Source organism: Saccopteryx leptura, chromosome 2 (assembly GCF_036850995.1).
Source record: "Saccopteryx leptura isolate mSacLep1 chromosome 2, mSacLep1_pri_phased_curated, whole genome shotgun sequence".
NCBI classification, from domain to species: Eukaryota; Metazoa; Chordata; class Mammalia; order Chiroptera; family Emballonuridae; genus Saccopteryx; species Saccopteryx leptura.
This window is the reverse complement of record NC_089504.1, coordinates 3,262,496-3,280,146: the sequence shown is the minus strand read 5'-3', so window position 1 is coordinate 3,280,146 and position 17,651 is coordinate 3,262,496. Positions and strand designations below refer to the sequence as shown.

The 17,651-nt window shown below is 64.6% G+C and overlaps 1 protein-coding gene and 1 long non-coding RNA gene across 3 annotated transcripts in view; both read right to left on the bottom strand.

The window, feature by feature from the left end:
* Positions 1-1,011: 1,011 nt before the first annotated feature.
* Positions 1,012-2,022, bottom strand: LOC136392881 (uncharacterized). 2 transcript variants are annotated; one of them, XR_010749002.1, is made up of 3 exons: positions 1,905-2,022; positions 1,548-1,730; positions 1,012-1,247 (listed from the first exon to the last, which is right to left on the bottom strand). It is a non-coding gene; the product is annotated as an uncharacterized lncRNA (long non-coding RNA). The 2 variants fall into 2 exon arrangements; XR_010749003.1 differs by having other exon boundaries at positions 1,012-1,244.
* Positions 2,023-13,496: 11,474 nt separating this feature from the next.
* Positions 13,497-17,651, bottom strand: part of VAV2 (vav guanine nucleotide exchange factor 2) — a 111,207-nt gene continuing 107,052 nt past the window's right edge. Inside the window, exon 29 of the mRNA XM_066366757.1 lies at positions 13,497-15,484. Coding sequence (XP_066222854.1) covers positions 15,437-15,484 — 48 coding nt within the window. The 3' untranslated portion in view covers positions 13,497-15,436. The remainder of the gene's footprint in view (positions 15,485-17,651) is intronic.

Below are 17,651 nucleotides of genomic sequence, written 5' to 3'. Positions count from 1 at the left end.
TAACCTAGTGGGGGATGGTGAGCATAGGGGCTGGGGCTGTGGTGAGCGGATGGGGTCCCCTGGACACGCAGACAGGAGGGAGGAAGGAGGAGGAGGAGGAGGAGGCCTTGGGCACAGAGAGCAGGGATCACAGGGCAGGTGGGACACTCAGCCCTCCAGCCTGGGTCCAGCACGAGCCCTTGGGAGAACTGTCCTCTCTCCCCAGGCAGAAGCTGGGCCCCGAGGTGGGAGGTGAGAAGGGCAGAGAGGAAGGGAGGTCCAGGCTGTCCAGGCATCAGGGAAGGGGCTCAGAAGCTGGGGGCCTCCCCCTTCTCCTCAGGGTCCTCCCAGTGGACTTTAGGGCCGGCTCACCTCAAGGCCCTCCTCCTTCAGGAAGCCCTCCCAGACCTCCCCAGCCAGGAAATCCTCAAAATTAGAAGAACATGACAGGGAGTCCGTCTTCTAAGGACAGAAAGGGCTAGAGAGGCATCTCCCTGGGGTAGGTCCTGCCAACATGGGGAGGGAGGGAGGGACATCCCGCACTGGGATGAGCAGGGAAAGCTCCAGGGATTTGGCTGCACTCCCAGGAGAAGAGGTGGGCCACGCCACCTTCATGAATAGTCATGAGTGATGTCAACTGGCTCCTGAATGGAGAAAGGCAACCTCTGAGTGTGTACCCAGTGCCTGGCCCTGGTGTGTGCTGTCATTCAGCAAAACCCTCTGAAGTCACTGTGACTGTCGTCCCCAGGGGCACGGGGAAGCTTACGGGGCCCGGGGCCCCAGGCCACAGGGCCGCTATGTGGCGGAGCTGGGGCGCAGGGCCATGCCTGCGTGTGGTGGCTTCTCCCGCCCCCTCCTGACCTCGGGTCTGCAGACCTCACGGGGCCTGGATGGGGGGAGGGCAGGCTGGGGGGGAAGCCTGGCCCACTGCCACACCCTGTCCCCTCTGACCCCCCACCACCACAGTGGGGGCTTCCGGTGAGAGCCCAGCTTTCAGGAAGCAGGGCTGCCCCCTGTCCCCAGCACAGTGACCCTCTCTCTCCGACAGGAGGGGGCCGAAGGGGGAGCAGGAAGCTATGATTTGAGAGGCTTCGGGGAGTGGGAGGGAGGTAAGGGTTGGGGCAAGGCCTCTCAGTCCCCTCTGCCAGCCTTTGACCCACAGGTGGCCCCGGGCACGGGGAGGCCCACCCCTCTACTAGTGTCTGAACTTACCCTCCGTCCCGAAGTTCTCAGCCTTCCTTCCGGGAGCCCCCAAGGGTGGTGTCCTGCTGGCGGGAGGTCGGCCTCGCGTGAGTGCAGGAGGACCTGCCCCACCGACCCGGGCACTGCCCAGCCTCCTAACTCCCTCCCGGTGCGCGGGCACCAATGCCGCTGGCCGGGGAAGGTGCCACGTGCCTCCCCGCCCTCCCGCTGGCCAGTCGGGGTTCTCCACCTGGCCTGGGGCCGCTGGGCAGCTCCGTGTCCCTGCGCCTTCTAGAAACAGCTGCTCCAACATTGACCCGCTCTCCCGCACCCCTCCCCCTCTCCCAACTTTTTCCCACCCCCGAGGGGGCCGCGTGGCCACTCACTGCCGGGGGTGGGGGTGCCGAGCAGCTCCAGGCCCAGGGTCAGACAGACAGGCGGACGCTGGAGCAACCACTCAACCTGAGCTACTTAACCCGGGTGGCACGCGGGGCCCAGAGCCGCCCTCCTCGCGGGCTGCAGGGTGCCGGGGGTTGATCGGGAAAGTGCCCGGGTCTGTGCACCGTTACCTGGTGAAGGAGGGCAGGGAGCGTGCCCAGGGCCGCCTCCGCCGCCACCACCACCTCGCAGTGACCTGTGGTCCCGCCCACCCGGCCCAAGGGCCTCAGCAGAGAAGTTGCTGCAGCTCCGGGCCTGTCCCAGCCCCGCCCACCCGGGGGCCCTGCCCCTCCTGGGGGCGGTACCTCGCGGCCACAGAACCCCGCAGCCCCCAGAGGCCGGCCGGTGCCTGCCCCGTGGCGTCTGCGCGCCGCACCTCCTTCCTCCCTTCCTTCCTTCCTTCCTTCCCGAGGAGCTCCCGCCGGAACTGGGCTGCCCCCTGCCCCGCCCCTCGGCCCGGCCAGCCCCGCCCCGCCCCCTCCGGGGACGCACCGCCCAGACCGCGGGCCACCGGCTGGGCCAGCAGCCAAGCGGGTGGGCGGGCGCGGGGCTGAGTGCGCCACCGAGCAGAGCAGAGCGGGCTGTGAACCACGATGCCCCAGCAGCCACCCTCGGTGCTGTGACAGGGATGGTGGCCTCACTTTCTCACCTCTCCACAGGGGTCACAGGGCTGCTGCCTGCAGGTGGACCATGCACCCCTGCCTGCCCGCACCCACCTGCGTGTGCTCCCGGGGCTTGGCCCAGGCAGGTGGGCAGAAAGTGCTGGTAAGGCAGGTCCCCGGGCCTCCTGCGGGCTCCTCGGTGAGGTGACCCAGAGCCCCAGCACAGCCCCGTGGGTCCGGCCTGAGCCTGCTCACCCACAGGGAAGGGGCGTGCACTGCCTTCCAGGTGCTGGTCAGAGTCTGGGCTGGCCCCCTCCTGGGGGTCTGTGCCCTGAGCCGACCTGTCTGCCTCCTGCCCCCTAGAGCTCCGGATCCCTCTGGGACAACGTGGGGGACGCCCCAGAGCCCCCCGTCTCTCCCACCACCAGCCTCCTTCCCTCACCCCGGGGGGGGGGTAGGGATGCCTGCCTTTTTTTGACTATTGGGGGCACCAAGGCCCAGAGAGGGCAGCCAGGTTGCCTCAGGCCACACAGCAAGGTAGACCAGAACCCTGCAGTCTGACTTTAGGACTGGGCATTTTGTCCATGCCCAGCAGCAGAAGAGGCCTGAAGGAGACACCCAGAGACGCAGGCAGAGCAGCGCCTACACCAGTGGGCACAGTCAGATGAGGTGCCAGGATAGAGCAGGAGCCCACCGGCCACCGGCCACAGAAAGCAGTGTTTAAACCACGGCCAGCTGGAAACAGAGCGATGCGGCTGCTGTGGTGAACACTCGGGTTCTCACAGGCACCCGGGCGACCTGGTGCGAACCCTGGGGTGGCTCACTGGTTCTGGTGCTAGCTTGTCTGTCCTCTACGTCCGCTGAGCACCTACTGCATACAAAGCCTTGCTGGGAGACCCAGAGACCACTGAGGCCCAGTCCCTGCCTTCTCAGGGCACAGGGTCCGGGAGGAAGACAAGGCTGCTATGCTGGGGCTGCTCCTGAGCCAACTGTCCCTCCTCCTGCAGCAACCCAGGAGGGTGTCCTGGAGGAGGTGGCCTGGGCTCTGGCTTGACCATGTGCTGCTGCCACTCTCAGTCCCCACCAGGGAAACAGCCCATCACTCACTCCCCTGGCTCCCTCCCTGGGAAGGACAGCTGCACCAGCACGAGGCTTCCTTGGGGTAGGGATGGGGGTCCCGGGCAGGGAGGACACCAGCCTCATCACTCTGCGGGGGCCGGCCTAGCCCAGCAGCCAGAGTCAAGGCTGCACTCGGGGTGGAGGATGGATCAGAGGGTGAGGACGGAGCACGGCCGTGCGAGTGACACACTGGTCACTACAGCCCCCGGGCAGCGGCTGGAACAGGCCAGACAGCTCCTGGTCTTGCTCTCAGAGACAGGCAGCTGTTGCAGAATTGTTGCAAGCCAAGTGGGCAGCACAGCTGTCCCTGGACTTTGGACAAGGGGTGGTAGCTGGAGGGCCAGGCCTGGCTGTGGTCAGCTAGGTCATCGATGGGGCCCTGCTCGAGTCTGGGAGAGGTGGATGGGCCACTCAGTCTCCCCCGGGCGCTGGAGAGCACAGCTCAGGAGGGGGCCAGGCTCCAGCTAGGGACACCAAGGCAGGGTCCTGCTGCCAACCCGCTGAACCATCTTGGGCTGGTCCCCCTCACTGAGCCTCAGTTTCCCCACCGGGCAGGTAGGGACTATGCCCTCTGCAGTCTTGTAAATCCAAGAAGTTTTGTAAATTCACCGAGTATCACTGTAAATTCACCGAGTATCACTACCGCCTACTTTCAGGGCACTGGGAAGAAAACCACGTGCAAATCGAAGTCACCATGTGCGCCAGGCCCCGCAGGCAAGTCAGGCTGCAGTGTGGTGGACTCGCTCCCGCCTGCAGGCCCAGCCCTGAGACACCCCCTTCCTGCCCCGCTGGCCCCGTCTGCAGGCCCCAGCCAGCCCTCCGCCCTGCCCTGCCCTGCCCTGCCTGCCGGCCAGCCAGGCTTCCAGGGCAGAGGGAGGCGGCTGCAGGTCGTGCTCTGACTGGGCAGATGTCCAGGGCGGAGCAGGGGTGGGGTGGGGGGAGGGTCCTGCGTGTGGCCCTGAGAAAGAGGAACAGTAAATAACAGCCACACCTGTGCCCGCCGGCTGCCTCTCAGCAGGGCCACCTGGGGGGCAGGCAGGGTGCCCAGCGCTTTGAGCAAGAGAAATGATGGTTGCCCATTGCAGAGAAGAGAAAACTGAGCCACGACACAACCGAGGGCACACCCCACCCCAGCTGATTCACGGCCCAGGGGTGTTTTCAGAACAGATTTGGAGGGCTGGATGAACCCTGTCAAAGTTTTATTTTTCCAACGAGAACCTTTAAAAAAAAAAAAAAAAAAGTACATCAACTACCATAATGACTGGACGAAGACAGAATGTTCCGTCATCAGGGGAGTAAGGAGTGGTTTCCCCAGAGGAGCAGGACAGACACCCCGTTTCCCCAGCACCCACACACCAAGGGAGGGCCGGCGGAAGCGGCCTGGGGCTCGCCCACCTGGGCGCAGGCGTTCCCAGGGGTGATGGGCATCGCCAGCACATACAGTGGGTGTGGGCGCGTCATGCCAGAACCCCCAGAGCCCCCAGAGCCCTCAGAGCCCCCAGAGCCCTCACAGCCCCCAGAGCCCTCACAGCCCCCACAGCCCTCACAGCCCCCAGAGCCCTCAGAGCCCTCAGAGCCCTCAGAGCCCTCACAGCCCCCAGAGCCCCCAGAGCCCCCGGAGCCCCCAGAGCCCTCACAGCCCCCAGAGCCCTCACAGCCCCCAGAGCCCCCAGAGCCCCCGGAGCCCCCAGAGCCCTCACAGCCCCCAGAGCCCTCACAGCCCCCAGAGCCCTCACAGCCCCCAGAGCCCCCGGAGCCCCCAGAGCCCTCACAGCCCCCAGAGCCCCCGGAGCCCCCAGAGCCCTCACAGCCCCCAGAGCCCCCGGAGCCCCCAGAGCCCTCACAGCCCCCAGAGCCCTCAGAGCCCTCACAGCCCTCACAGCCCCCAGAGCCCTCACAGCCCTCACAGCCCCCAGAGCCCCCAGAGCCCTCACAGCCCCCAGAGCCCCCAGAGCCCCCACAGCCCCCAGAGCCCTCACAGCCCCCAGAGCCCTCACAGCCCCCAGAGCCCTCACAGCCCCCAGAGCCCCCGGAGCCCCCAGAGCCCTCACAGCCCCCAGAGCCCTCAGAGCCCTCACAGCCCCCAGAGCCCCCAGAGCCCTCACAGCCCCCAGAGCCCTCACAGCCCCCAGAGCCCTCACAGCCCCCAGAGCCCCCGGAGCCCCCAGAGCCCCCGGAGCCCCCAGAGCCCTCACAGCCCCCAGAGCCCTCAGAGCCCTCACAGCCCCCAGAGCCCTCACAGCCCCCAGAGCCCCCAGAGCCCCCAGAGCCCTCACAGCCCCCAGAGCCCTCACAGCCCCCAGAGCCCTCACAGCCCCCAGAGCCCTCACAGCCCCCAGAGCCCTCACAGCCCCCAGAGCCCTCACAGCCCCCACAGCCCTCACAGCCCCCACAGCCCCCGGAGCCCCCAGAGCCCTCACAGCCCTCACAGCCCCCAGAGCCCTCACAGCCCCCAGAGCCCCCAGAGCCCTCACAGCCCTCACAGCCCCCAGAGCCCTCACAGCCCCCAGAGCCCCCAGAGCCCTCACAGCCCCCAGAGCCCCCAGAGCCCCCAGAGCCCTCACAGCCCTCACAGCCCCCAGAGCCCCCAGAGCCCTCACAGCCCTCAGAGCCCTCAGAGCCCTCACAGCCCTCACAGCCCCCAGAGCCCTCACAGCCCCCAGAGCCCTCACAGCCCCCAGAGCCCCCAGAGCCCCCAGAGCCCCCGGAGCCCCCAGAGCCCTCACAGCCCCCAGAGCCCTCACAGCCCCCAGAGCCCCCAGAGCCCTCACAGCCCTCACAGCCCCCAGAGCCCCCAGAGCCCTCACAGCCCCCAGAGCCCTCACAGCCCTCAGAGCCCTCACAGCCCTCACAGCCCTCACAGCCCCCAGAGCCCTCACAGCCCTCACAGCCCCCAGAGCCCCCAGAGCCCTCACAGCCCCCAGAGCCCCCAGAGCCCCCACAGCCCCCAGAGCCCCCAGAGCCCTCACAGCCCCCAGAGCCCTCAGAGCCCCCACAGCCCCCAGAGCCCCCAGAGCCCTCACAGCCCTCACAGCCCCCAGAGCCCTCACAGCCCCCAGAGCCCCCAGAGCCCCCAGAGCCCTCACAGCCCCCAGAGCCCTCACAGCCCTCACAGCCCCCAGAGCCCCCAGAGCCCTCACAGCCCCCAGAGCCCTCACAGCCCTCACAGCCCTCAGAGCCCTCAGAGCCCTCAGAGCCCTCAGAGCCCTCACAGCCCTCAGAGCCCTCACAGCCCCCAGAGCCCTCAGAGCCCTCAGAGCCCCCAGAGCCCTCACAGCCCCCAGAGCCCTCAGAGCCCTCAGAGCCCTCACAGCCCCCAGAGCCCTCACAGCCCCCAGAGCCCTCACAGCCCTCACAGCCCCCAGAGCCCTCACAGCCCCCAGAGCCCTCAGATCCCCGAGCCCCCAGAGCCCTCAGAGCCCTCAGAGCCCCCAGAGCCCTCACAGCCCCCAGAGCCCTCACAGCCCTCAGAGCCCTCAGAGCCCTCACAGCCCCCAGAGCCCTCACAGCCCCCAGAGCCCTCAGATCCCCGAGCCCCCAGAGCCCTCACAGCCCCCAGAGCCCTCAGATCCCCGAGCCCCCAGAGCCCTCAGAGCCCTCAGAGCCCCCAGAGCCCTCACAGCCCTCACAGCCCCCAGAGCCCCCAGAGCCCTCACAGCCCCCAGAGCCCTCACAGCCCCCAGAGCCCCCAGAGCCCTCACAGCCCCCAGAGCCCTCACAGCCCTCAGAGCCCTCACAGCCCTCAGAGCCCTCAGAGCCCTCACAGCCCTCACAGCCCCCAGAGCCCCCAGAGCCCTCACAGCCCCCAGAGCCCTCACAGCCCCCAGAGCCCTCACAGCCCCCAGAGCCCTCACAGCCCCCAGAGCCCTCACAGCCCCCAGAGCCCTCAGAGCCCTCAGAGCCCCCAGAGCCCTCACAGCCCCCAGAGCCCTCACAGCCCCCAGAGCCCTCACAGCCCCCAGAGCCCTCACAGCCCCCAGAGCCCTCACAGCCCTCACAGCCCCCAGAGCCCTCACAGCCCCCAGAGCCCTCAGATCCCCGAGCCCCCAGAGCCCTCAGAGCCCTCAGAGCCCCCAGAGCCCTCACAGCCCCCAGAGCCCTCACAGCCCTCAGAGCCCTCAGAGCCCTCACAGCCCCCAGAGCCCTCACAGCCCCCAGAGCCCTCACAGCCCTCAGAGCCCTCAGAGCCCTCACAGCCCCCAGAGCCCCCAGAGCCCTCAGAGCCCCCAGAGCCCCCAGAGCCCTCACAGCCCCCAGAGCCCTCAGATCCCCGAGCCCCCAGAGCCCTCAGATCCCCCAGAGCCCTCAGATCCCCCAGAGCCCCCAGAGCCCTCACAGCCCCCAGAGCCCTCAGATCCCCGAGTCCCCAGAGCCCTCAGAGCCCTCAGAGCCCCCAGAGCCCTCACAGCCCTCAGAGCCCTCAGAGCCCTCACAGCCCTCAGAGCCCTCACAGCCCCCAGAGCCCTCAGAGCCCCCACAGCCCTCAGAGCCCTCAGAGCCCTCAGAGCCCTCACAGCCCTCAGAGCCCTCAGAGCCCTCACAGCCCTCAGAGCCCTCACAGCCCTCAGAGCCCTCAGAGCCCTCAGAGCCCTCAGAGCCCTCAGAGCCCTCACAGCCCTCAGAGCCCTCAGAGCCCTCAGAGCCCTCACAGCCCTCAGAGCCCTCAGAGCCCTCAGAGCCCTCACAGCCCTCAGAGCCCTCAGAGCCCCCAGAGCCCTCACAGCCCCCAGAGCCCTCAGAGCCCTCACAGCCCTCAGAGCCCTCAGAGCCCTCACAGCCCTCAGAGCCCTCACAGCCCTCAGAGCCCTCAGAGCCCTCAGAGCCCTCAGAGCCCTCAGAGCCCTCAGAGCCCTCACAGCCCTCAGAGCCCTCAGAGCCCCCAGAGCCCTCACAGCCCCCAGAGCCCTCAGAGCCCTCACAGCCCTCAGAGCCCTCACAGCCCTCACAGCCCTCAGAGCCCTCAGAGCCCTCACAGCCCTCAGAGCCCCCAGAGCCCTCACAGCCCCCAGAGCCCTCAGAGCCCTCACAGCCCTCACAGCCCTCACAGCCCTCAGAGCCCTCAGAGCCCTCACAGCCCTCACAGCCCTCACAGCCCTCACAGCCCTCAGAGCCCTCACAGCCCTCACAGCCCTCAGAGCCCTCAGAGCCCTCACAGCCCTCAGAGCCCTCACAGCCCTCAGAGCCCTCAGAGCCCTCACAGCCCTCAGAGCCCTCAGAGCCCTCAGAGCCCTCACAGCCCTCAGAGCCCTCAGAGCCCCCAGAGCCCTCACAGCCCCCAGAGCCCTCAGAGCCCTCACAGCCCTCAGAGCCCCCAGAGCCCTCACAGCCCCCAGAGCCCTCACAGCCCTCAGAGCCCTCAGAGCCCCCAGAGCCCTCACAGCCCCCAGAGCCCTCACAGCCCCCAGAGCCCTCACAGCCCTCAGAGCCCTCACAGCCCTCAGAGCCCTCAGAGCCCTCACAGCCCTCAGAGCCCTCACAGCCCTCAGAGCCCTCAGAGCCCTCACAGCCCCCAGAGCCCTCACAGCCCCCAGAGCCCTCACAGCCCTCAGAGCCCTCACAGCCCTCAGAGCCCTCAGAGCCCTCACAGCCCTCAGAGCCCTCACAGCCCTCAGAGCCCTCAGAGCCCTCACAGCCCCCAGAGCCCTCACAGCCCCCAGAGCCCTCACAGCCCTCAGAGCCCTCACAGCCCTCAGAGCCCTCAGAGCCCTCACAGCCCTCAGAGCCCTCACAGCCCTCAGAGCCCTCACAGCCCTCAGAGCCCTCAGAGCCCTCACAGCCCTCAGAGCCCTCACAGCCCTCAGAGCCCTCAGAGCCCTCACAGCCCTCAGAGCCCTCACAGCCCTCAGAGCCCTCAGAGCCCCCAGAGCCCTCAGAGCCCCCACAGCCCTCAGAGCCCTCAGAGCCCCCAGAGCCCTCACAGCCCTCACAGCCCCCAGAGCCCTCACAGCCCTCAGAGCCCTCAGAGCCCTCACAGCCCCCAGAGCCCCCAGAGCCCTCAGAGCCCCCAGAGCCCCCAGAGCCCTCACAGCCCCCAGAGCCCTCAGATCCCCGAGCCCCCAGAGCCCTCAGATCCCCCAGAGCCCTCAGATCCCCCAGAGCCCCCAGAGCCCTCACAGCCCCCAGAGCCCTCAGATCCCCGAGTCCCCAGAGCCCTCAGAGCCCTCAGAGCCCCCAGAGCCCTCACAGCCCTCAGAGCCCTCAGAGCCCTCACAGCCCTCAGAGCCCTCACAGCCCCCAGAGCCCTCAGAGCCCCCACAGCCCTCAGAGCCCTCACAGCCCCCAGAGCCCTCAGAGCCCTCACAGCCCTCAGAGCCCTCAGAGCCCTCAGAGCCCTCAGAGCCCTCAGAGCCCTCACAGCCCTCAGAGCCCTCACAGCCCTCAGAGCCCTCAGAGCCCTCAGAGCCCCCAGAGCCCTCAGAGCCCCCACAGCCCTCAGAGCCCTCAGAGCCCCCAGAGCCCTCACAGCCCTCACAGCCCCCAGAGCCCTCACAGCCCTCAGAGCCCTCACAGCCCTCAGAGCCCTCAGAGCCCTCAGAGCCCTCACAGCCCCCAGAGCCCTCACAGCCCTCACAGCCCTCACAGCCCTCAGAGCCCCCAGAGCCCTCAGAGCCCTCACAGCCCTCAGAGCCCTCAGAGCCCCCAGAGCCCTCAGAGCCCTCACAGCCCTCAGAGCCCTCAGAGCCCCCAGAGCCCTCACAGCCCTCAGAGCCCTCACAGCCCTCAGAGCCCTCAGAGCCCTCAGAGCCCTCACAGCCCCCAGAGCCCTCACAGCCCTCACAGCCCTCACAGCCCTCAGAGCCCTCAGAGCCCTCAGAGCCCTCACAGCCCTCACAGCCCTCACAGCCCTCAGAGCCCTCAGAGCCCTCACAGCCCTCACAGCCCTCACAGCCCTCAGAGCCCTCACAGCCCTCAGAGCCCTCAGAGCCCTCACAGCCCTCACAGCCCTCACAGCCCTCAGAGCCCTCAGAGCCCTCAGAGCCCTCACAGCCCTCACAGCCCTCACAGCCCTCAGAGCCCTCAGAGCCCTCACAGCCCTCACAGCCCTCACAGCCCTCAGAGCCCTCACAGCCCTCAGAGCCCTCAGAGCCCTCACAGCCCTCACAGCCCTCACAGCCCTCAGAGCCCTCAGAGCCCTCAGAGCCCTCACAGCCCTCAGAGCCCCCAGAGCCCTCACAGCCCTCAGAGCCCTCAGAGCCCTCACAGCCCTCACAGCCCTCACAGCCCCCAGAGCCCCCAGAGCCCTCACAGCCCTCACAGCCCCCAGAGCCCTCACAGCCCTCAGAGCCCTCACAGCCCTCAGAGCCCTCAGAGCCCTCAGAGCCCTCACAGCCCTCAGAGCCCCCAGAGCCCTCACAGCCCTCACAGCCCTCAGAGCCCTCAGAGCCCCCACAGCCCTCAGAGCCCTCAGAGCCCCCAGAGCCCCCAGAGCCCTCACAGCCCCCAGAGCCCTCAGAGCCCTCCTCTCTCTGTGACTTGTCTCGAGCAGTATTTGTGCTTGAGATGTGAAGGTGAGATCAGTTGCTTCCTGTGGCTGAGCCCGTGTGGGGCCGGAGGGTGCCCAGAGCTGCCTGCCGCCCTGGGCCCCCGTGCCCACAGCTACGGCATCACCACTGACCACAGGAGGCAGGCGGAGCTTCGAGGCTCTTCCTGCTGCGGCGGGCGGCTTGGGGCACAGGTCCCCTCTCATTGAGGGCCTCGGGAGGGAACGGACAGAGAGGCGGCGGCCGAGGGCGCGAGACCCCACAAACACCCCCAACCCCCGCCACCTCTCCTGCTGGCTGTGTTTCCATGTTTGTAGGCAGAACCCTGGAGTTTCCTATAAAAATCCAGATTCCCAAACTTCTCTTGTGAAGCTGGGGCACACCAGCCCCCTGGGCCCACCCTTGCCAAACACACTTAGATGGGGCACATTTTGTCTAGCGGGCCACAGTCCCCACCCTGCCACTTTGCTGACCCTGACCGGGACTCCTAGGCACTGGGGTTGGTGGGAGTTAGAGACAGCTTCCTCTCTCCACTCCAGGGGCAGGAGCACCCCCAGAGGAGGCCCTAGTGGTTGCAGGGCAGCCAGGGAAAGGGAGGTTTGCAGTGACGGAGGGGGGATCTGAAAGCAGTCAGAATCCCCCTACCCCCTACCCCCTACCCCCAACCCCACCTCTGGAGGCTGAGCCTTTGCAAGAAAAATCCCCCCTGGTGGCCACATGTGAGTATGACACCCTGGGAGCTGGTGGCCACATGTGAGTATGACACCCTGGGAGAGCTGGACCCAGAGACTGGGGACACAGCCCCAGGATAGGAACTGTCCCCAGGAGAGGACCCTAAGATCAGCAGGGAGGTGGAGCCCCACTGGTACCAGCAGGTTGGGCTCAGCCTGCCTCTCACACTGTTCTCCACAAGCAACAGAGAAGCTTCTAGCAGCAGCCCTAGAAGGGTGCTTTCCTGGGCTCTACTGCCCGGGTGTGTCCCTTTCTCCCGACGGGTCTGTCCAATTTTATTTTATATATTTTAAGACTATGTTGTGAAGCATATTAAGCGCCAAGATTGTTATAGCTCATTAACTGCCCCTTTTTATAATGGCTTAATGAACCTCTGTACAGTGAGGTGCTGCCGAATGTTTAGCCTTGGCTGTCAGGTGGGGAGCACGGCGATTCCTGCGGTGTAAATATATACTCCCACCAGGGCCAACCTCAAGCTGCCGACCAGGAGGTCAGCACTGATCAGAGAGCCAGGAAGAGGCACATGCAGCCGGCTGTCCACATACAATCTGGTTCCAGCAGGGTCATAGCACTTCTCTGACCCTTGTCTGGTGAATCCTGTCCCCCCACTCTGCTCTATGTGTGACGGGACATCCCAGCTGTGTCCAGCACATTCTTATTGAACAGCATGACACAAAGCTGAGACCGTCCACAATGGGCGACGAGGGCAGAGCCTGCGGCCCAGCAAACAAGAGGCGGTCACCTGTCCAGGCTGCCTGACCCCACCTGGGGTGGGGGGCACATCCATGGGTCCTTCCTCTGCTGAACACGCGGACTCGCTGACGAGGGAGCGAGATAACACGTGTGCACGCAAGTGTGCTGCCAAGAAACTACGCTTTAGAAGCATGCCCACAAGTCTGTCTTCTAAGAAAATGTGTCAGACCAGAATGTCGTCATGGCTGCAGAAGCAGAAAACTGCTTCCTCCCCGAGTGCGCGTGGCTTTTTCCCGCTGCAGGAACTGAAATCTGACCATTTAGCTTGTGCGTGTGAGTGAACCGAGGGCCATCCACGCAGAGTGTTTCCAAAGCAGAAGCAGGCTCGGAGGAAAGCCTCAGGGACCCGACTGTCCCAGGCACCCTTCGTGTGGGTCAAGGCGATTGACCCATCACCGAGATGCAGCTCGAGGGGCCTGACCACCTCTCCGCCAGGCTGACCCCTTGAAGGGCTGGCATCGACCTCCTCACCCCACCCCATCTTCTCTTCCTTCTTCTATGGTCATCGGACTAGGATAAAGCCTGTGTTCCCCACAGTCCTTTGCAGCCAGGTTGCAGCCGATGGGAGGCGCTGGGTGAAACTTCCAGGTGTGTGAAGAGCAGGGTCGTGCCCCCTTCCCCGTCCTTTCTCCTTCTCACTGGCTGGTGTACGGGTTCAGGGACTGGAGCAGACGCCCCATCCTGGATCGGGAGGTGAACGTGGGCAGCCACACATAGGGAGGGGGACCAAAAAAACCGCCAGAAAGACCTGAGCCCTGGACACCATGAGGCCAGCTGTAGCCCAGGGTCACTACCCAGACCTATTAGGTGAACGAGAAATTACCGTCTCTCGTCTTGGGTTGTCCATCACGAAGGCAGACCCTAACCCCACCCAAGTCAGCCTGCGCTCATGTGGAACCGAGGTTGGGGGTCGTGTTGCACCAGGGAGGGGGACAGGGCGCACGAGGGCAGGGCTGGAGTTTGACTGCATCCGGACAGCGTGGTGCCGTGCCGGACCGGGCGATGGGTGGGGGGCATGGGAAGGGAAGCACCCGGTTGGTGGCCCCCAGCACCGCTGTCTCTTCCAGACCCAGAGGCTGGACCAGCCCAAGGCCTGCGTCTGACACAGGTATGTCCTGGGGCGCTGGCGGTAGACCTCGCTGGGGAGGAGGGATCTATCCGGCCACGCCCTCCCCACCCCCACCCCGCCAGGAAAGGTCAGCAGCCACTCCCGAAGAAAACAACTTGGGTTTATTTGTAGTAAAAATTGTGGTGTGAAAAAAAACCTGACGGCAAATGTACAGTCTGTGTTCCACGTGGGGTCGCCTCCAGCTGCAGCCCCAGTCCCTGACCCACATGCATGGGGCTCCTCCCACCCCGTGTTCACAGCTCTCTCCGGGCCCAGGTCCGAAGCCCTGTCCCAAGGGGGTCCTGTCTCCGGCCAGAACCACCAGCACCCCTGCCCGCCTGCCTGGCCCTAGCCCTCTGTCCCCTCTGCCTCCAGTGGGGCAGACACCAGCCACACCCAATCCGCGGTTCAAAACAGACAAAACAGGGCAGCACATTCACAAAAACCAGGCTCTAAATGACATTTTTTTCAGTGTCTGTTACATTCTGACGACTGGCTTCGCAATGACCTCAAATATACATCCTTTCCTCGCTATTATAAACTCTCTTCCTTAGTATTCACAGATAAGATAACGGGAGCTTTGGATGAAATAATTACAAACTTCTTCCTTTAAAGAGCAAACAAGCCAAACAAACAAACAAAAAAAACGATAAAGAACAGAAACAGTAAACAAAAAAAGGGGGCTGGTGGGTCTCCCCTCCCACCCCGGGCTCGTGTGCAAAGTGCTGGGTGCACCCCGACCCCAGGGACGCGGGTCTGCTCCCTCCGGGGCTGGCTCTTCCCCCGCCCCTGCTCGCTGGCCCCAAAGGCGGTCCTGTCCGCCCTCACTCCTCCAGCCCCTGCGGGCCGCCTTCCCTCCTCACCGTGCTGCCCACCAGCCGGGGGCCCACTCCCCACTCCAGGATGCTGGAGGCTGCAGGCTGACCTCAGAGGAGCACCCCGCCCCTGCCTGACCCCTGCTCCCGGCACAGGGCTATGCCGCTGACCAAAGGGAGGCGGGGACAGAGTGTCACTAGGTCTCATGCAACAGCCAGGCAAAGAAGACCGGGTCGGCCAAGCCAGCGCGAGGTCAAGGCCAGGAGCAGCCAGGAGTGGGTGTTACAGGGGTGGCACACGCCCAGTTCATGAGCTACAGGAGCTCCTGGAAGGGGGACTTGCCAAGGGTGAGAACCGACATCCTGTGCAAAGGCCGGGGGGATGCTCAGGGACCACCGTGCAGGACAGAGGAGACCCCGAGGGCTCCCGCACACCCCGCGCACGGTCTCCCCCTGGAGGGGAGCGTGAGCAGCAGGGACAGGGCGAGGGAAACCTGGCTTCTTCCCACCCGGATCGGGGTTTACAGATGTCTCCTGGCAGCAGGCAGGACAGACACACCTTGGGTTCAGGGCAAAGACAGTACCATTGACCAGGGAGTAGGGCCGGCAACGTCCTCGTTCCCAGGGCTCCCTCCCAGACGGGGACTTGCTCTGGGGCCTCTGCGTGCCCCCGGAGCAGAGGGAAAGGAAGAGGCCGTGGGGGGGTGCACAGGCCCCGCGCCGTGCTCCCCCACCCCCACCCCCACGCTGGGGCTGCAGGGGGCTCCTGCCTCGAGGCCCGGTCACCCCTGAGAGCAGCAGGAAGGAGGGCTGAGAGTCCAGGGGCTGAGCAGAAAGGCTGGAGGGAAGGTCCCTTCTGCTGCCCCCAGCCCTCCCCGGGACAGCATCTCGCGGCTCACACCTAGGCTTCTGAATGCCGTCTCGACAAGACTGGGGCCGAGATGAGCCCCGGCCTCAGCGGTCACCCAGTGTCCGGCTGGCCCGGCTTTCCTCCACGTACAAGAGGCGAACCCGGCAGGCCACCGCGGGCAGACCGACTGGGGTGGGGGGAGGGGGCGGTTTGCGTTTAGGACTCTGGACACCCTTCCCCGTCCCTACGGGCTGTGGGAGGTCTGGGAGGTCAGCAGGCATTTTTGCCTCTCTGTAGGGGTCACGGAACAGGAGATGGACGTCCGAGCTGGAGCGACCCTTCCGAGAAAACCCTCGGGTCCTTCCGCGCTCCCGCCGTCACTGGACACCCTCCTCCTCTACGTACGTTGAAGGAAACCAGCCGACCTGAAAGAGATGTTGTCTGGGTCATGCAACGGTGTGTGGATGACTGCGTGTGAGCGTGCGCACGTGTGTGTCGAGGGAGAGGGTGAGCACGGGCTGGTGGGGATGAGGAATTCTTCAAAAGACTACGCCAGGCCCTGGCCAGTTGGCTCAGTGGTAGAGCGTTGGCCTGGCGTGCAGAAGTCCCGGGTTCAATTCCCGGCCAGGGCACACAGGAGAAGTGCCCACCTGCTTCTCCACCCCTCCCCCTCTCCTTCCTCTCTGTCTCTCTCTCCCCCTCCCACAGCCGAGGCTCCATTGGAGCAGAGATGGCCCGGGCGCTGGGGATGGCTCTGTGGCCTCTGCCCCAGGCACTAGAGTGGCTCTGGTCACAACACAGCGACGCCCCGGAGGGGCAGAGCATCGCCCCCTGGTGGGCAGAGCGTCGCCCCTGGTGGGCATGCGGGTGGATCCCGGTAGGACACATGCGGGAGTCTGACTGTCTCTCCCCGTTCTCAGCTTCAGAAAAATAGAAAAAAAAATATATTAAAAAAAAAAAAAAAAAGACTACGCCAGCCTCAGAAAGGAGGCTGAGAGCCTGGTGCACCCACGGCCCAAGACCAGGGGTGACCCCGCAACGCACCAGCCCTGAGCCATTAAAGATGAATCTGCTCTCTCTCTCTGTCACCCAGAAAAAAGGAAAAAAAAAAGAAAAAACAATCCCCCCCTGGAGGGAAATGCATGATCCAGAGCATCGGTGTGTCCCACACAAGCTCAGCGTTCAATCAGGGTCAGGTGACGGGACTCAGCAGAAAAGCGGACGCCAGACGCCGGTCTCCAGCTCCTCCCGACACGGGGGCTTGATCATTGGGAACGCGGATGACGTTTAACGCCTACATTTCAGAAAACCGATGAAAACACATGCAGCGCGTTCTAGCAGAGCACTGAAATCGGACGCAGAATAAAAACCTGGAATTGAAAAGCGGGGCTGCAATCGAGAACCTAGCAGGGTTTTCGCAGCGGATTCGACAAAGCAGAGGAGGAGACTGCAGACGTGGAAGACGGGCCGATGGAAGGGGACCCGATGGAAAACACCTAGGACAGGGCGATGACCGGGCAGGCCACAGCGAAGACACCCGATAACCACGTGACTGGGGCCCTAGACGGATAGGGGGCAGGCACATCATCTGAAGAAATTCCCCAAACTGGGCCCTAGCTGGTTAGCTCAGTGGTAGAGCGTCGGCCTGGCGTGCGGAAGTCCCGGGTTCAATTCCTGGCCAGGGCACACAGGGGAAGCGACCATCTGCTTCTCCCTCTTCCTTTTTCTTTCTTTTTTTTTTTTTTTTTTTTTTTTTTTTTGTATTTTTCTAAAGTTGGAAATGGGGAGGCAGTCAGACAGACTCCTACATGCGCCCGACCGGGATCCACCCGGCATGCCCACCAGGGGGCGATGCTCTGCCCATCCGGGGCGTCACTCTGTTGCAACCAGAACCATTCTAGCGCCTGAGGCAGAGGCCACAGAGCCATCCTCAGTGCCCGGGCCATCATTTGCTCCAATGGAGCCTCGGCTGCAGGAGAGGAAGAGAGAGACAGAGAGGAAGGAGAGGGGGAGGGGTGGAGAAGCAGATGGGTGCTTCTCCTGTGTGCCCTGGCCGGGAATCGAACCCTGGACTCCTGCACGCCAGGCCGACGCTCTACCACTGAGCCAACCGGCCAGGGCCTTCCCTCTTCCTCTTTCTATCTCTCTCTCTCTCTTCCCCTCCTGCAGCCATGGCTCAATTGGCTTGAGCGAGTTAGCCCCGAGCACTGAGGATGGCTCCACGGCATCCACCTCAGGCACTAAAATAGCTCTGGTTGCAACAGAGCAACAGAGCATCGCCCCCTAGTGGGCATGCTGGATGGACCCCGGTCTTGGGCACATGTGGGAGTCTGTCTCCCCTTCTCTCACTAAAATAAGTAATAATAAAAGAAATTCCCCAAACTGATCAAGGGTATCGAGCCGCAGATGACATAGTCTTTCCACGTCTCATGTGGGATGAACACAGAGAAAGGGATCTTCCTGCAGTGGATTCTCATACAGGAAAAAAAATAAGTGTGTGTGTGTGTGTGTGTGTGTGTGAACACCTGACCAGGTTAAATGTCTGTAGAATTCAAGACACGGGACACCATTTGGGAGGAAAACGGAGACAGT